The sequence below is a fragment of the Ambystoma mexicanum genome, chromosome 10, assembly GCF_040938575.1.
Source record: "Ambystoma mexicanum isolate Mex_15411 chromosome 10, UKY_AmexF1_1, whole genome shotgun sequence".
Taxonomy (NCBI): Eukaryota; Metazoa; Chordata; class Amphibia; order Caudata; family Ambystomatidae; genus Ambystoma; species Ambystoma mexicanum.
Genome location: NC_090932.1, coordinates 1,077,078,438 through 1,077,098,032, shown reverse-complemented (window position 1 = coordinate 1,077,098,032; position 19,595 = coordinate 1,077,078,438). Strand labels below are relative to the sequence as shown.

The 19,595-nt window shown below is 45.5% G+C and overlaps 1 protein-coding gene across 1 annotated transcript; it reads right to left on the bottom strand.

Moving 5' to 3' along the window:
• Nucleotides 1–2,526: 2,526 nt before the first annotated feature.
• Nucleotides 2,527–19,156, bottom strand: LOC138493280 (gastrokine-1-like). Its single transcript, XM_069620387.1, has 6 exons — nucleotides 19,096–19,156; nucleotides 17,713–17,766; nucleotides 9,843–9,980; nucleotides 8,898–9,008; nucleotides 4,736–4,874; nucleotides 2,527–2,773 (listed from the first exon to the last, which is right to left on the bottom strand). Exons 1-6 carry the CDS (start codon nucleotides 19,105–19,107, stop codon nucleotides 2,694–2,696), a joined length of 534 nt encoding a protein of 177 aa, XP_069476488.1. The 5' UTR covers nucleotides 19,108–19,156; the 3' UTR covers nucleotides 2,527–2,693.
• Nucleotides 19,157–19,595: the final 439 nt, after the last annotated feature.

Genomic DNA, 19,595 nt, shown 5'->3' with positions numbered 1-19,595 from the left:
TGTCACTAAGGAAAGACTGTATCCAAACTATAGCCTCCTTTGAGAAGTGGGCCGCTAAGTCCAGGTGACTACACAGGACTTTATGGTCCACTAAGTCAAAGGCAGCTGATAGGTGGTCTAGTAGGAGGAGAAGTACTAATTTACCCTCATCTCTTAGTGCATCTATTTGGGCCTTTAAATCGATAAGGGCTGTCTCTGTGCCATGTTGTGGCCGGAAACCGGACTGGCGAGCGCCTAAGAGTAGGTTCACCTCAAGGAAGTTTTGAATTTGGGTGTATGCTACCTTATCTAAGATTTTTAGAAGAAATGGCACTGTGGTGATGGGCCTGTAGTTGGTGGGTATGTTGGGGTCCAATGTTTGTTTTTTCAAAAGAGGGAGTACCCAGGGTTCCTTTAGATTGCGCGGGGTGGTGCCAGTAGTGAAGGAGGCGTTGATAAGTTTGGTGATGAAAGGGGCTAGATCTCTAGCAGCGTCCTTGATCGGGTTGTGCTGGGCATAGGTCACCTTTGCAATTGGATGGTTTAAGCGCAAGGATCGTTTTCTATACCTCAATAACTGAGACCTTAGAAAAGTTAAATTGGGTTTGTTCTTTGGTTTTAAACTTCAGTGTTTTGTTCGGGGGAGTTTGAATTTGAGCTGAGAGTAAAGCTTTCTTTAGGGCTATTGTGTTTTGGAGATTGGCCACTTTGTTAGTTAGTGCTAACTGGATGTCAGTACACCAGGTTTTATCTTTAATAGAGTCATCCTGTACTGCAATTGGGGTTTCCAATTCTTTTAAAATAGAGAAGATCTCCTTAATGCTAGAGTTAGCTTGTGTAATCCTGTTGTTATATGTTTCTTGTTTAGCCCTGATGATATCCTTTTTGTATTGCGTTGAGATACTTATTAGATTGGTTTTATTTTCTATAGTGGGATGTAGTTTCCATGGCGTTTCACATTTTCTTTTCTGAAATCTTAGGTTTTTTAGGTGGGGTGTAAACCAAGAGTTGAGATGCTTTTTGTGTTTGTTGTTCCTAAGTTTTAGCGGAGCAATGCTATCAAGGGTGGTATTCATAGCCTTATTATATTATTCCACGGGTAGGCTTGGGTCTGTATGGTCTGGTAGGGAGTTGAGATTGGGTAGGATATAGGGTAAGATATTGTCAGCTGTGATATTTTTCTTGTTTCTGGTTAATGTGGGTATGGCGGCAGTAGGTATTGGTGCAGCAGGTCTTTTAGTATTGAGAGTAAAGGAGATTAGGCGATGGTCAGTCCATATTTGGTGGGAGATGGATGTGATAGAGAGGTTGCAATTGTGACTTGCAATCCAATCGAGAGTTCTCCCTTTGGTATGGGTGGCAGTGTTCACTTTCTGAGTGAAGCCTTATTCTGTCAAGATGTTAGCTACGGAAGTAGCCTGGTGATCATTAATATCATTGTACCCTAGGTTAAAATCTCCTAGCACTAGGGTTTGTGAGGAGTTTTTTAGTTTCTCTGAGATAATAGTGGTAATGTCTTCATTAAAGGTGCTGATCGGGCCTGGGGGTCTGTATAGGAGATGGATGTTTAGCGTTTGGGAGTTGGCAGTAGGTATTTTAATGGAAATTGACTCACAAGATTTTAGGTTAGGTGTGGCGGTAGTTCTCATAGAGGGATTAGATTTAGAGATAATCGCTAATCCTCCACCTCGTGAATCTGGTCTATCAGCTCTAAGGATAGTATAATTGTCTGGGACTGCTAGCGTTAGTGCTGGGCCTTCTGCCTCATGGAGCCAGGATTCCGTGATGGCGATAAAGTCAAGGTCATTTTCCAGGATGGTCTCTGCTATGTCTGTAGCATGGGCGACTAAGGATCTAACATTTATTAATGCACCTTTAAGGTCAGGTTCTGACTGTGTAGGATGGCTGCCCAATGGGGCCATTAAAATACTACTTGCTTCTTCTCATTCACTCCTCTTCAGGTTCCAGGAGCTGACACAGTCCCAGTCATCTGTGCAGGTTACCCAGCTACCCTCAGCAAGCTGCCCTGGAACAGATGCACAAAGTCCCACATCTCTGTGAAAGGAACATTGAAAAAACAGACGAGCCTATACTGAATCGTAAATGCCAATAGTATCCATTCCATTCTGAAGACATAAGTCCAGCCCATGTTTTAACTGTGCATTCTGGGACTTGTAGTCCTCGATTTATAGCATCTCCCAGACAGAATGGATAATAATGGCATGTTTGGAAAATTGTGGCATTTTCCAACACAACACCCCGATACAAATAATCCCAAATCTGCCGAAACAGACACAGATATTGATGGTGGGAGATTATTTTATGCTTCAAGTGCAGTGTGAATATCAAACCAGTTTCTCAAATCTGGGGCAGTGCAATATTACTATCCAGCAGAGCAAACAAATGAATTAGCCTGATGTATCTTGGACCCAGAGAACAAGTCCTATATATGCCACACAAACCTTACCATATTGGATAGATCAAGATGTTTAAAAAAATGTTTCCCATGTAATTGCTTCAAAGTCCTCTTTTAAGCAACAAAGACCATTATTCGTGAAATACACTTTATTGCACACATGGCCAAGATCTTCTGAATCTCAGAGTAGCAGTTTTAAGATAAAATTTGCAGTGATGTCCTGCGATCTGTTGGCAGGCAAGACAGCTCGAACGACGAAGATCAATCAGGAAGAAGGTTTCTGGAGGGCCAGGCCTCTTTACCAGCACATGGTGATGCCCAGAATGGTGATTATGCTGGAGCTGGAACATTCACCGTAACCTGAGAAAAGCTCAGTTCCTGCAAAGGCACAAAATACAAGACTTTTAGATAGCAGGCAACACAGAGAGTAAACCAACAGGGACATCCCTCTGCATGCTTAGATGTGAGAGTATGCCAGCGTGGAGCATCACACTGCACAGCCAGTCAAATTAACTGCGTCCTGGTCTTATGTACTTGGAAGATGAGTCATGCTGCAGTATATCATATGATGCTACAATGATCCCACTACAAGCCAGTGGTGGCTGGTGATTTTTTTTATTCGAGAGGTGTAAATATTTCCCACAAATATGCCAGAGCGACCGAGCATAGCCTGCACCAACCCAAGCAGATTCAGGGATGGGGGAACTCCTCCCAAAAAAACATTTTTGAATTATGGGTTAAATGGGCCATTCTGCAGCACACTTTAAGTGAAAATTGGGTAAAAATCAAGATAGTTTGCAATTTGTTTTGTAGGATAACTCCTGAAAAAATCAAAATGCAAGTCACCACCAGTGCACAGGAACATTTCCAAATGCATTTTTTCATGATGCCTTTGCCCAAAATATATGCCTGTATAAAAACTGTTCACACTGGCTGTGCTCAAACATTTCCATGGTGGCTGCACCAATAAATATTAGTATTCCCATATAAGTACATTCTCATTCTTTTTGCATAATGCCAGTAATAATAGTATAAGAAAACATGACCATGCTGGCTTTGTCAATATATGGAAGTATCCCCACTTAATCCTATAGTGCAGTTGGCTTTGCCATTACAAATGTGATGCTACAATATGAGCACATCTCCAAACTAGATGCACAGAAATGCCAGTCTAGCCACATAATAACACACCATGATTGATTTGTCATATATTCCCAATATAACATGTCATGCCACAGTCAGAAATGGCTAGACTTACTGCACCAAAATGTCAATGCCGGCACAAATTAACAAATAATGTTTGCTTGTTCAAAGATGCCCAGTAAAGAATGTTATGACATTGTAAGACATGGCTAGACTGGCTGCACCAAAATGCCATTCTAGCCACTTAATAACACATATCATCCTTGCTTTACAATGACATTTTCCTCGGCATCTATGATAGATGCTCAGGAAAAAATATTGTTTTCCAATCCTCCCCACCACCTCACCCAACAAAATTAGCTCCCAATCCCCACACCAGCACAAACACATGCACACACACACATTCACAGAATAGTAACTCACTCATCCACATGCACACCCATCTTCATGCACTCACATATTACACCAGCATATTCACATACATAAACAAACATAAACTTTAAGTGAATTCTTACCTTCTGCCCAGACCTGATGATTCCCATTGCAGTGCCTCCCTAAAAGCAATCCAGCTCCTCACAGCAGGAACAGGACCAGGAAGAAAAGAGTGCTTCCTGGTTCCTTCGCATGCGTGCAGGAGCCAGAGAACCCCAATCTGTTTGAATGTGCAGGGAAGCACAGGAGTACCCCCTCACACATACAAATGTACAGTTCCCCAGCCCACATCCCCACAGTCTATTGGACATGTTCGCTGGGGAACAAAAACTGTAAATGGGAAACCACAGTTTAAGCCAGGACAGGAGCACTCCCTCAGCTGCAAAAACCAGCAGCGGGAGCTCTCAATGTTGGGGTGGTTCGTGGGCTCCTCCAGCATGGGTGAGGGTTCTGGCGGGTCGACACTCCCTCACCCATCATGGACGAGCCAGCACAGGCTGCCACATTAGTTGTTGGAGCCCTCTGAGAGGAGCAAGGGCACTATAGTTAGGCACAGTGTTCGCCTCATTTCGGCTGACACTACTAGTTTGACAGTGACCACAGTCGGCTGTGATCAGTATTCATTATTGTCATCTAATGGCGGAGTCCTGCGAAATGCATTGATCGAAGTGCACCATAGTAGAAACGCCAAACATGGAGATCAGAGAAGGGGCACCGGGGTGTGAAGGGCCGGGAAGGGTATCCCCGCTCAGGCCTTTGCTTTACCTTGAGTCTCGGCGGCGCTGTAGGTGGGAAGCCCTCTGCAGAGGGACTCGATGTGGCTGCCAAAGTCACTGACGTCTCTGACTGGCGTGTGGATGACGGCGTAGGTGATCTGACGCGGAGGCGCAGCATCTCCAGCGGCCTTTAGAAGAAAGACGGAGAAGCACGTTTGCAAAAGCTTTGGTTGTTGTGAATTATTCTTACACCTGTAATTGTTTTTCTTCAATTATATGAGCCCCTAAACAAATACTATACTGGAGGCAAATAATGTCCCCAAAGCCCATTATGTCTGCCCATTCTGCAGCCTTCTATAAAACTCAAGGCACCATTTATTCTCAAGATCTGTCTTTAATGTCACATTATGATAACTCCTTTGATTCTCCCATTCCTATTTGACTTTTGTTCCCAGATGTCCCACCCACACTCGTGCTGGGAGGAGGTTTGGCGCAATTGCAAACAGTTTTAGGGAAAATATCTTCCTGGGGTTACATTTTAGCCCTCCGACAAGTTTGTTATGACGTTTGTTCTGGAGTCAGACCTGCGCTGAGGTGTGATCATCATCTCTTGCACATGTATGTAGCAGTGGTATTTACATGTCTCTGCCATGACACCAATCTATCTTCTCGATTGTATTTAAACTACAGATCCATCTTATTCTCGTTCGCCTTATCTAGTTGCATACGTGATATTGATACATCGAACGTCTCATCTGGTGGGAGTCAATGCTTAGTTTCTATATATATTTATAGCTTCAACTTCCCTGTTGAAAAATAAACACACATGCTCATTTTCTACCTTGCAGAATGAGGCATGATTCCAACTTCACTACTGCGCAGTCTTAAGTTACAATAGTGTAGCGTGTCCATTCATTTCCACCCAAAATTACTATTCTTTTGACACTAAGACAAATTGCACCCTAAACACAGTTCACAATGTATTATTTTATCTCTTGCACTGTCGGCCATACTGTAACCGCCGGCGACAACACTATGCTCTTATTTGTTTCAATTTGCAACTCGACTAACCTGTAACCTATTGTCGTAACCTGTAACCTATTGTCGTAACCTGTAACCTATTGTCGATCAGCATGTCTCACTTATTAACTCTATATGTATGCTTCTGTAACTCTGTCATAATCCCCACTGCCCAGTTACCTCAGGGTTAGGTGTGCTTTATAAATAATAAACTAAACTAAACTAAACTAATGCAATGCAGAAGGAAAATAGAAAATGGAACACTGCCCTCTAATGTCTACATGAAGTTATAAAATGGTGCAACAGATTGACTTCACGTCGCTGTGAGGGCAGCTGATAAATTGTTGCTGAGAGAAGCACGGCTTCTGTTTTTTTCTCTTGTTTGATATTTTTTTGTGATAGATTACTTTTTTGTACCTGCAAAAAAGTTCTGACTTTAAAAAAACTTTCCCAGTCTTCGGGTTCAGTGTGGCGCTGTCGTTATAAGTCCTAGTCTGGGCACTGTCAGGAGAAAAGATGGCGCCACATTCCTTTACCGGCTGTTTGGACTCACCAGTTACCTCTGATGGAACCACAATGCCAGTTTTTCAAGAGCGTGCAGAGTAGGAGACTACTGGCACCTGGAAAGGGGGTGAGCTGCCTGGTCTTCCACCCTCGCAGTTGTTTCCAAACAGCAGTTCTAAGGGCCGTAGGACAGAACCGTTTGGGATGTCCTCGCTCTTTATCGTGCTGACAGTTTTGATCTGTCATTGGTGTTGTTGGATACCAAGGCTGAGCCTCATTATTCTAATATTCTCTGGACATCTAAGTGTAGTTACAATATGGGATGTTTCTTGATCTGTGTTATCTTGCCACAGTAGAGTTGGTTTCACAGGGTCAGCGCCAAGGCTGGAAATGGAAACAATTTACTGGGGGAACTGCTGCCTCTTTGGATGGGCGACTGTGGGAAGGACGGGTGGGACCAAGGGGTGTAGCCCCTGGCCAGTTTGTGTAACACAGCATATCTTCATAGAACCCAATCCCCTGGCGATATGCATAAAAGCAAAGAGCATTATGGGAACATCATAATCTCCACCATTTTAAATGTTAAAATTGTCTTATAGTGATTCAGTAAGAAACCCTTTAAAGCGAATAATGGACTCTTCTGTTTTGATTGGTCACAATATTCACCCTAATAAATATATGTCTGTAAATTGCAGGACATGTATAGCAGTTTGGACAAGTGCAACATGGTATGGCAGGCTTTGGCAGTTTCTGCACGCAGTCTCCATTGCAGAGTCTTCTGCAAGCTTGTTGACGAAAGGGTTACTTGTGTGTGTAATACTTGTGATAATACAACTTTCGGAGCAGGTCTGGTTTGTAGTGTTTTGTGCTAGACGTTGGGCCTCTGGCTAGGGCAGTGTTCTGTGGAATTATAGCACACGTGAGCAACCTGTGCTTCAATGAGCATTCTGCTTTCAGAAGACTAAGCACCACTCTGGGGTGTGTCTTCTGAAAGTGGTCTGCTTGTTGAGGTGCAGGATCTGGGCGAGTCATGTGTGAGCCGAGCCCTGGTTCTGGGGGATGGAGCGATGCTCTGGCACAGTTTTTTTTGACGGAGCACCGCTCTATCTTTTCCTGGCCAATTCCCCACGCTGTTCAGCGCTGTGATGGACTGCAGGTAGTGATCAAAAGGATTTGCAGTAATCGTAGCAAGTTTCTTGATCACCTTTGGATGGGACAGGCTGGGGAGCTTTATTCCTCCAGCCCAGTGAGAGGAGGAGCCTATATGTACCTTACGCTGGTCACAGAAAAGTCAACCATTGCCCCGTTTAAATTCTGCCCAACTTCCTATCATGTCAGAACAGGGTTTAAAATTAGAACAATTTTTGCATCATGACCAAGGGGTCTGTCATACCTATTTGATATTTGGAGCGAGAGGAACTGGATGGTGGTGCAGGATAAGCAAGAGGCACCCCTCCACAAGTGCAGCCCTAAACACTGCTCTGCACATTTGCACATTAGTGACACCAGGTGAAGTTTTGTTTGCCTCCACGCTGTACCGCAGGTGTTGGGCAACAGTCGACAGCGAGCCTCCTAGCAGCAGCCTCACCACAGCCACAGAGAGGCTCAAAATGTTGAAGGCAAACCACAACAGAGACCTGCGCTCTTTTTAAGAAATTAACTAGCAGACTTGAGGGAGCGCCATGAATGAAAGATCAGTCATTTAGCGAAATGAATGAATGGCACCTCATTTTTCCAATATTTTAACAGGAGACTTACAAAACCACTAAATACTGTCTATTTTAGGCAGACAAGAATCATATAATTATCTTTCATAAAAAGGCAAGTATATTGAAGAATTCAAACATAACCCTTGGAGGGCATGCTCTGGAGTGTAACGTTTATCAGATCTGGAAGGATCATTGTGGAGTCTGTGGTGTTCCTTTACTGCAGCCCTAAAATGGGCCATGCAGGGACAGATTATCAAAGCTTTGCACTGGTGCAAAAAAGTGCAACACATGAATTTAGCACTGATGTTACTGCTTAGATCATTGGGAATAGAGCAAATAGGTTTAGCCCCAATATTATCTACAAATGTTTTTTAAAGGGCAAATCGGAAACCAGCTGCATAATTTGCTATGCTTGATGAGTAACATGAGACGAAATGTAGCAAACAGATTCATTAATGCTATGCAACAAACACAGCACAAAAATAGCATGTTTATTTTTCTCCAAGTGCAAATGTTTTTAGATAATACGGATTGTGACAAAACCTGTTTGCTCCATTCTATATTATCAAAGCATTTGCTCACTTTGAACTTGTGCAAAAGTTAGATCATCTGGCCCCAGGTGTGTGAATGAGACTTGTAGCACTAATTTGCCCAGTTGATCAAGTGACCTACAGGCCGTTCTGGGAGACACCCAACTTTTCAGCTTCTGCTGTCGCGATCGCTGCACTGCAGTAGTAAAACAGGTCCCTTTTTCCCACTGCAGTTAGAGCTAATCTACTTCTGTAATGTACCCTCATCGCCATGAAGCAGCAGTCATTAACGAAATGGCGGTCCTCTTGCCACAACTGTGACCTCACTCTAGGTACATGACCCCAGTTACTAGTGCAGCCACGAATCTGCATCTGTGGCAAAGCAGATCAAAAAAGGACAGAATCTGCAGTAATCTTAGATCCATTGTATTGGGCCAGGCTCGGTTACCTTCTTGTCCTGCACGGCCTTGCTGAGTTGGGCCAGGGTGGGGAACACGGACTTGTTCATCTTTGTGACGACGCAAGCTTTCTTCGAGAAGAGCCGGGTGGCATAAAAACCCTTGGGAGCAAAGCAGAAGAGACAGGAACATTCAATGTAAACACCTGTCTTAAATTTTACCTCTTCTTGGATATCTGGTTTAAAAAAAACTACAAGAAGAAAACGTTCTACCATGGAATGTGAGAGTGGACTAGGTCAGTTTAGTTCACATGCCATGCATTTCAGAGCGTGCCTATTGGCTATCTCTGGATGTTCAACTCCTAGTAGGAGCTATAGAGCAAAGCAAACACTATCTCATGTGGAGGAAAAATGCAGGCACGTCATGTGATGGTTGCATACCTTCGAGATTTTGCTATGTGGGTCTTACCCGGTGTTGAACTTCCAGAGATGATCAGTAGGTGGCGCTATGGCACGATTGGTTTGATAACTGAAATGACCCATTTCACTCTAACTTCTGAATGAGTGAGAGAGTGGGCAAGTAAATGAGTAAACATATATGAGCAAGTAATTGTATAGGTCAGTGAATGAGGTCAAGAGTGAGCGAAAAAACTGCTTAAATGGCATGCTCTACTGCGAGACCGTGTCTAGGCAGTGCAGGAGAGGTGGTGGCTGAGCGACCATTTTCATAGGAGCTCTGTTTTATTGTCAAAGTGAAAACGAGGGAGTGGGAGAAAGCGGGAGAGAAGGGGGTAGAGGGCAGAGAGACAGGATGATAGCTACAAACCCCAAGGACCACACGTCTCCTTCTTTGGAGATGGGACTGGGAAGAACATGGCGAGGAAGTAGTTCCAGGAGACGAAAATCCATTTTCGTGGAAAATATTTAGAACACACACTTTATGTGAGCGGCTGACACACAATCCTGAATAAATCATAAGTGGCTCTGTCATCTTACCCTGTTGTAGTCGCAGATGGAATCCCAGGAGTCCCAGCCATTGTAGTCGTTGATGTTGGCGATGTTGTCCTGGTTGTTGATGTTCACCGTCTGGTGGACGTCTCCGCCACTGTTCCCTTGGTTGGATACGTTGACATCCTGAGGGAGACACAAGAGCACAAAGTACTCTTTTACACAGTGGCCATTGAGCTTTCTGTCACCGGGCTACGTCTTCCCCAATCACTGTCTTGCATTTCACAGACTCACGAATTCTGGGATTGGTGTTAATTCAATTGTTTTTTCACCTCACGATATGAAAGACTTGAAAAATAATATCCCAGGCTTTTGAAAGTGGTGTGCCATGACAAGGAGCCAGCTCTCCCTAAACCTTTCCCAACTTGGTTATACCACGTGGCCAGGCAACATTAAACACTGGTGCTACAGCGAGGCCATTCCAGTCAGCCACATAGGCCGCCCAGCACAGGGGCTCCAATGCATGCCGCACTCTTATTCATTGTATGGTCTTACTTCGAGACACAACATCCTGGTGATTGTTTAAGATCTTTGAGACATTTCTATCTTTGGCTGACAAAGTCATAGTTCATGGATCTTTGGGAGTCATGGCACTCCCACTTACACAGCTGACAACATATGTGACAGTGAGCAATTAGTTGGGAGTTTATAGCATTTAGTGAGCTGCAAGGGGGGGATCAAGAAGTGACAAAGCAGAGGTCCATGGGACGGCGAGGAAAGGTCCACTGTGAAATAATAGAATCAGTGCATTGGTCCTTTATATAGCACACACCAGAAAGTGCATTGCTCTAAGGAACATAGGAGATACTGATATTCTGGGGGGGCGACATTGCTACAGGCAGAACTCACCAGACCCCCATTGGATGCTAATGAGTCCAGCTGCAGATGGTTATCCCTGCATTAAAGCTGTAGGAGCCAGCAACGACTCTCAACGTTTGTTTACCGGTGAAACTGGGGAAACACTTGATTTGATTGATTTGTTGTTTATTATGCGCCTATACACAAGTGATCTTACTAGGCCTAATGTCATTTATTTCATGCAAGCGCATAACAACGAGTGCAAGGGAGTGGGTACAGGGAGAAGTGCACCCAGAGCAGAGGGGCCCTGAGTTCAGTCCAAGGAAGGCTGGGACTAGAGGGGGCAATCCCAGCCCGGTAGTGCAAGGTTAGCCAGGCGGCAGTGCAAGGTGGACCTGGCGGCTTGTGCAGGGGGAGTGTCCGGGGGGGTTGGTGTCCTATACAACTCAGAGGACACCGAGCAGCCAGTCAGTTGAGGAGGAGCAAGGGAGGGTTAGCAGGGGAGAGGGAGCGAGAAAGAAGAGGAGAAAAGGAATGTCTTGAGGAGCTTCTGAAAGTTAAGGAGATCTGGCTCAAGGCGGAGAGAGGCAGAGAGGCCATTCCAGAGGGAGGCACCTGCAGAGATGAGAGATCTGCCCCCCATTCTCTGCTTGGAGAAGCGACTCACCTGCAGAGAATTTGAAGTAACCGAGTGGAGGGTTCTAGGAGGAACATACTTAGGAAGAGAGAGTTGAAAATAATGGGGGCCATAGCCCCAGAAAGCTTTGTGGATGATGAGGAAGGTCTTAAAGTTTATCCTTGCAGCCACCAGGAGCCAGTGGAGGGATTTCAGGGCCACAGAGATGCGGTCCCTGGGCTTGAGGCCAAGGATAAGTCTCACGGTCCTGTTCTGGATAAGTTGAAGAGGATGAATTGTAGAGTTAGACAGATTGAGAAAGAGGATGTTGCATTATGATACAATATGATATAATATGATATGGCATTTATAACGCGCCTATACACAAGTGTTTCAAGGCGCGACGAGGCAGGGGAGCGGAACAGAATGAAGACAGAGACAACGATCTTACTAGGCCAGGTGACATTGAGATTGCACAAGTGCAGGGGAGGGGGGAAGAGGAAAGTGCGAGGGGGTAGGGGGAGGGGAAGTGCAGTACATAGGACAACAGTAGATTAATAAAAACAACAAATAAGAACAATAATAAGAAGTGCTGCCAGCTGGTGGCAGGTGCAAGGGTAAGTACAGACATCAGGTGTCAAGTGCTGGCAGGGGGCTGTTGGGATACAGAAACAGCCCCTAGTGCAAGAGTTGCCAGGGGGGTAGTGCAGGTGTGCAACTGGCGGGGAGGGTACCCAGGCCTGAGAACAGAGGGTAACCCGGTGACCAGTGCAGATTAAGTTTCAGCCAGGAGTTCAGCTAGAAGTAGTCCACCCTAGAGAGAATGAGGGATCTGGAGACACTGAGCTTCTAGGGATATGTGAGAAAAGGGACACTGCATCTGAGGAGGTGCAGCTGGAAATGGGCCTTCCTGGCAAGGCCTGTGATATGTGGAGATAAGGAGAGAGTGGAGTCGAAGTTGACCCCAAGGTTTTTTGCCTCACAAGAGGGCGCCGGCAGAGGGCCCAAGGAGGGCGTCTAGGGTTATAGAGGAAAAGTAGGATCAGGGGTCCCAATGAGAAGGATCTCAGTCTTACTGGCATTAAGGCAGAGATTGTTAGTGGCTCACCATGCCTAAATAGCGGATAGACAGTCAGGGATGAGCGAGGAGGAGGCCGAGGGTAGCCTGAAAGAGAGCTGTGTATCATCCACATAACACTGAAAGTTAGAGGAAAAGGTAAAGATCAGGAGGGCCAAAAGGGCCAAATAGACATTGAAGAGCCAGGGGGAGATGATAGAGCCCTGGGGAACACCATATGTGGAGAGAGAGGTGGTGGAGAGATCCACATTATAAAGCTGAACCTGGGAGGTTGTTCCAGGAGGAAGGTGGTCAGCCATGCCAGAGCCTGATACGTGATACCAAGGGTCTCGCAGAGATGAGTAATCAGGATGTTGTGGTTGACCATGTCAAATGCAGAGGAGAGGTCGAGGAGAATGAGGATAGAGGGAGAGCTAGAGTCAAGATTAGAGAGCAGATCTTCACAGGTATTCAGGAGTGCAGTTGCCATGCCTCTGGCTGCTCTCAAGCCAGACTGATGGTCATGGAGATAACCAACACATTCAGTGTGGAGAGTTAGCAAGGAGATAGCCAACTTCTCCAGCAATCTGCCCAGGAAGGGAGCAATAGTGATTGGTTAATAGTTTGACAGAACGATGGGTCAGCAGAAGGCTTTTTCAGTAGGAGGTGCACAAGGGAGTGCTTGTGGAGTCAGGGGGAAGATCCGTGGAGAAGGAATGATTACAGAAATCAGTCAAGGCTGGAGCGAGAGAACCAATATTGTCCTTAATGGTTCTGGAGGAGCAGGAGGGTCAACTGTTTGGATGAGACTTTTGTAGAGTGGACTTTTCTGGAAACATCATCAGGTGTTACAGGAGAGAGGAAGGAGAGAATGAGAAAACAAAACACCAAGACCCCAAGCTATGCGCCCCCCACAATCACAGTGGTATTCAAACTTTTTTATGCTGAGTTCCCCTTGAGTAAAAATACAAAATATTGTTGCTGAGCCCACCCTTGAGTAAACATAACATTTCTGCCTCCTGCCCCCCACTGCCATATCTACTTATATTTTCTATTAAAAGCAGTCAGAGTGCTCCCTTTTTAAAGAGCCTCGCACCCTCCCTGGACATCTCGGGTCCCACAGATTGAAGAACACTGGCCTAGATATTCCTGTTGATCAGGAAACAGGGATGGACAAATCCCCCTGCATCCTCATCACCCAGGAAAGTTGGGGATAGGGGGGATATGTTCCTACCAGTTACTGCCATTACTGCCACCTCCTCGAGTGCATTCTCTAGGCACTAACATAATAGCATAATTGTATCATCCGACTCAACCGTACTACCAAACTCAGAATGACGAAAGGAAAAAGGATTCTGCTCTGTCTCAGTAATTGGCCCACGCGCACTACCACACCAGAACAATGGGGCGAGCTACAACACATAGTGGCTTGTGTTTGGAAGAATGCAGCCATTTGTACAGGAATAGAAACGACTAAGGGATCTGACTTTCAAATGAGGCATTGAGAGAAAATGTCCTGCCTCCTTATGGCGATCCACATTATCACCAGTCTTCCTCGTCCCCGTCCTCTTTCATCTTTTATTGAAGGATGCAGACAGTGCCTTCAGTGGGATGAGAAATCAAGGCGGCACGGTGAAGCTGGGGGTGTTTGGCATAAAGTGGGTGTTGGCTAAAACGTGGTAGCTAACAGCTTTGACAAGGGCCACCTGTCCCAAACAATACATAGTATTTTTTTTAGGGGGTTAGGGCAGTCAGGCAACCCACATTTGGAAGAGTACATGGTTGCCTGTATAGTGCAGGCCGGTGTATGGATTCGTGTACTTCACATGATCCTCCTAGCGTAGAATATCATTTCAGGCCTGCGAAGCCCAACATTGACACATGGCTGAAGCAGCCTCGGGCGACAATAATATATATATTTATTTTGTTATCAATGTGCACACGGTTTAAAATAAACCTTATACACAATCACAACCATTACATCCTCGTCACAAAGCACAATCAAAATGGCACCTTTCCAGCATCTAAAACAAATTCAAACCATCATCAAAGAAGTCATCAACCAAGGCCTGCACCCCTCACAATATAAAATCAATCCGAATCTGCTGTAATGATTCGAGCCCAGAGATTTCCCCTAAAAACAAGAGAATGGTTAGAAATGAAATCACCAAAACTTATGGTTCCTGTGCGCGTTAACACTGGGCACCGCATGACCACGCTTCAAACTCTCGGTGGCCTCGAGCAGAAGCGACAGGAAGAAAGAAGTCCCGCACCCTGCACACGAATCCTCAAGACTCCCCGTGTCCTAAGAAAATTAAATCATCGTATCGTCTCCTAGTATTCCCTAAATGCAGTGATGGCGATTGGGTCAGGTGGCGACTCCTCTCTCCCACCCTTTTATCTTCCGAAACGGTGTTAGAGAGCAGCTTCTAAGTTTTCATGCAGCAGCCCTGCATTTTCAATATTTCTTTTGGTTTTGGCCAGTCTTCAATGATGGATTCCCAGGACAAACTGTTAGCAGCAAGCACTGTCTCGCACGCTCCCACCAGACACAGTTCATGGCATGCCATGTTTCTAGTCATCAGTTTATGGAAGGTGGGCACTTAACATGTCTACATAGGGCCACCCTCCTCCATGAGATGCAAAAGTTGTGGGAAGAAAGTCCTAGTCCAAAACTGATCGCACAAACAATAACTGCACAATTTGGAATGAAAATTCAGCTTCTTCCCTTTAGCCAAGTTGTATGATCTGAGTTTTGGATGTTTTTATGACCAGGTCATTTTCCTGCATGTACTGCTGGGGGGCAGTGAGTACCCTTTGCAGCCCCATTGGTGTAGCATTAACATAATTACATTGTCTGCATGAGTGAGGCTATATATTTTGACGCCATTTACTCTTGGCGAGGCCAGAGCGGCCCTCTCTAGGGCCTCCCCCAGGTCTGCAATATATAAAATAAATAACACAGGGCTATAATGCAGACTTGCCTTGGGCCTCGGTTGGTCTCAATTAATGATGATATGTGATCTTGAGACTTGAGTCGGACTAGTAACTTGGTGTTTGTATGCAGCTCTGTAAGGATACTCAATAAGTGGCAAGGGAGTCCCCACTTATGTAAATTATACCACAGCTCCTGTCTATTTACTTTGTCGAAAGCCAGAGACAGATCTATTTTGGCGACGTAGATAGGGGTCGACAATCTTCTGGCAGACTGCTGAATTTCATTTAATATATATCCACATTGCGTGGTCCCACGCCCTTCCAAAAGCCGGTTTGGTAACAACTTAAGATATGTTCTCCCTTACCCACTCATCGAGGTTATCAAGAACAATACAGGGAAAGATTTTCCCATCTGCATGAAGGAGAGCAATAGGACTATAGTTGGCCGGATCGTCTATATTGCCCTTCTTAAAAATTGGGACACTCGTATTATACTTCTTTTCTTTAAGGACCAAATTACAAAGGTCTCTAGGACCAGGGACCCCAGACCTATTACATGTCTTAAAATGTCACAACATGTCCTCAGTCTCCAAATTCAATTTCCAAACCTCAGAGGTTGTAGGTGAAAAGTCAGCTATGTCTGTTGGCTGAGCATACGTAGATGCTATGTTATGTTATAGATATTTGAAAAGCACAACATGCGTCCATGGGCATCTTGGCGCTACAGGCCAGCAGCTAGAAGAGCAACGAGTGGAAGGACTAAGAGCTGTAAAGGAAGGTTTTTAAAGATTTCTGAAACAAACCATATAATAAGTAATCCAAACTGTTTCCAGTAGCAGATTTTGCTGAATTACTTCTTGTCTCTTAGTTGTAATATTCGCTAAATCCCCACATTTCTCATCTGATTTCCCTAATTGAGTGGACAGCATAGCCTCTGCATCTTTCTGTTCTAGGCTCCATCTTAAGGTTTTACATTTATTTGTTATAATCCTGCCGGAGTTTACAAATTAATTATTTTCTATCTGTCTCTGGGATATCACTCGCTGTGTCCCTTGTAATAAATTGCCTCATCTTCCCTTTATTTGCCTAAATCTCTGTATTAAAACTGTGTTATCTCTTACTACCAATCAATCTAGAAGTTGAAAATGTGTCCAGTATAGACATCACGAAAGTAGGATAATGGGTGGGGGAGAAACAGGCCTTTAAGGGACTGAGCATAGGAGGAATAGAGGCGTGGGGGTCAATGTCAAAGCCCATGTGTCTGATCGTGCCCCCCTCCACAAAGATGATTACTCTGGTCATGCCCGAAGGAATGGTTAAGACCACCACACCACACAGATGAAAACCAGGGCCAAGTCTGAGGATGATATCAGCTGCAAAGCTGGAATTTCATGAAATAGACATAAGATGTTACCACGTCAGTGGGGGAAATAGCTTCTACCCAGGTCCGGTCCACTAACTCCCAAATCGATTACTGGGTGCCCCCCACCTACAGCTTAAAAGGACTATACTTGAGCTGTATACTATTATACAATACCAATATTTTGGAAAGTACACATCAATAAACCAACCTGACAATATATAATTCGTAATAGAAACAAGAAAAGAAAAGTGTAATTACTTGCACCTGCTTCTTATTTCACACAGCTTGGACCTCTCCTTTCTAATCACACAGCTTTCACATTTCTATTGAATGCCATGTCAGAAGACATCAAGAACTAATCACATGTTTTAAATGATTTGCTGATAGTAAGCAGAGCCCTGTCTTCCTTTGCCCAAGAAACTCAAGGGGCACCAAACGGGCCATCAGAAGCAAGGACTCTGAACAGCTGATCCAGCGCCCTTTCTGCTCTCAAGCCGACTGCGCCGTTCATGAATGAATGGGGTTAAGAGGAGGTGTTAGGCACCGGCAACACTTGCTCTGCCACCCAGCGTACAAGGGGCCTTTGAGGCAGGCGCCCGCCTGCTGCTTTAGGACCTCTTGGTCACCTGCTTGTGTTAGCATGTTTGTGTCCTGCACTGCGTGCCAAGAAAAATGTAACACACATGCAGGAAAAAAAAATGCAAACGGGATCGGGTTCCCATGTGGTCCTAAAACGGAACGGCTTTGAATGCTGGGTGGAGGAGCAATTGCTGCTGGCGCATTACACCACCTCTTAAACCCTTTAGCAGGGGACAGACAGGCACCCCATCAAAGCCTCAGCTCAAGAGCCCTTTTGTATACTGCCAGGGTTAGGTCCTGACTAGCCCCGGCACACTTAAGGCCCTCCAGAAAGATATAATTCAATTAGTGATGAATGGGATGAGGAAAGGGGACGCAGAAGTAAAGTATTGAGGATCATAAGTAACAGATTAAACAACAACAAATACAATTGATTGATTTGAACAATAATCATGTAAGAAAACAGGAATGTCGCTGATATAATGTGTTAAAGCTGAAAGGTACTCACGTCGTTAGCAGCTGTGTGAGTCAGGAAGACTCCGAGTAGAGCAGCGGCGAGGATCTGGGATGGAAGAAGGAGAGGTGGGTTATGTGAGGATGTGCACGTTCCAACATCAACAAGGCAGTGCAACTGATGACCTCCTCCAGAGGACGCTCCAGTGCACTGAGGATGAGCATTAGGAGGACTGGCCTGCAGGTGATCAGACGATCCACCAGCAGCTCTAAGAAGTCACCAGGGGAAAGGAGCAGAGGTAGATGTCAATCCCCCCCTTCTGAACAGCCTGCAGGGCTGGAGACTAGTCAGTCACGTGTCCCTTCCAAGCCCTGCATGACTCTCTATCACCCCATCCCTCCCAACCTTTCAGAGGCAGCAAACTAACGGGTGTCTATCAAATCGTATCAGGTTTCCACATAGCACTACATGCTAGATTCCTCCAGCTTCTAAGCGCTATTATCATAGCTGTTATTATCCGATGTAATAGTGCTCTTAATGAATCGCTCTCAGAAGAATGTAGGCCTGAGCTGGCCCTGCAAGGAGTGCTTAACTCATCAGCTATCCTTTCAGAGCGCTAGCATGACCTAGATAGATTCACAAGCTTCTTTGAGGGTTTCTTGGAATATTTGGGCTTTTAATTCTGTTGCCATGTGGCGCATGAGAAGATGTGCAGAGTATGTCCGTGTCTTCCATGCTCCTACGGATGGCTTGAGGCGGCCACCCATCTATCCGCCCCTCCCCCATAAGCATCTAAAAAAGACCCCGAGAGTCACATGTCTTTAAGCTATTTTCTTCATTTTTGTTGGGGGCTATTGCTTCGCGGCGTACACTTTGGACTTCCATCTTGTCCTGCTTGTGCATTCACAAAGGTGTTGTGCCATCCCAGTTTAAAGCAGCAGGTCTCTGACTGGCCACGAAGGAGAAGACCCAAATTCCCACTGTACAAAGTACAGGAAACAGAAAAATAACCCCACAGCTAAAGAGACAGGGGTAGGATCTCCACACGTTTTGAAAAAAGAAAGAAAACAAATTTCTGTGCTAAAATGATTTGACTGCTTTTACGTGATCACTCAATAACACCATTTTGCAAATGCCTTGTTTTCATTGCATTTGGTGCAGGACTGGCGACCCCTAGCGGCGAGCTTCCCTGCTCACCGAACAGCTGCTTAAAGGCCGATCCCAGAGGGCGGACAGCCAGAGCGCATTGGGGAGCTGGAGCGAATTGAAAAGGGGAGCTCCAGCCTCCGATTGCCAGTCCCATTCTACTTTTGAAATAGGGGGATGGCAAAGACCCGCTGATGGGACAGGGGGGTGCTTTTGCCTGGCTTTCGAACGGGGCTCTCGTGTAATATACCCCGCTTCTCACACTCTTTAGTCCACCAAACCCTGACTTACCTGAGCCTTCATCCTTCCTTCGATGTTTCTGTGAACCTGGAGTAAACAACAGGAGATGAAAGACACCCAGAGGCAGCCTTTTTATATAGCTCAGTAGCAAGCCAAGGCAGCGCTATCGTCGGGCGTCTTTTGGAACGCCTCCATATCAGGTTGACACACTAAGGTGTGACAGATCGAGCTATCTCACTGCTTTTCTGTGCCAATTTGATAATAAGAAGCCAAGATCTTGGATGACTCATCCTGGTCGGACACCGGATAATGGATGCTGGCAAGCCATGCCCGCCATGAGTATGGAGGGTCAAGCAGGGCAGAATGAACTCAAATCAGAGACTTCTTCAGTCACATACCGTGCCATCTCCAACCGGCATTTGGAATGCGGTCAGGTCCCTGACTTCCCCCTGTCCTGCCTGAATGCTGGTGGCATGTTAGCTTGCATGCTCCCTTTGCCACTGGATCCATGGGCATGTGTTAGCATGTTTGCTTGCATCGCCGATTGCCAC

Excerpts from the sequence above, each read along its gene's own strand:
- LOC138493280 (XM_069620387.1), bottom strand. Across the intron at positions 9,981-17,712 it reads CTCACACAGCTGCTAACGAC|GATGTCAACGTATCCAACCA; the intron begins GTGAGTACCTTT and ends TGTCTCCCTCAG. Across the intron at positions 4,875-8,897 it reads AGGCCGTGCAGGACAAGAAG|GCCGCTGGAGATGCTGCGCC; the intron begins GTAACCGAGCCT and ends TTTCTTCTAAAG.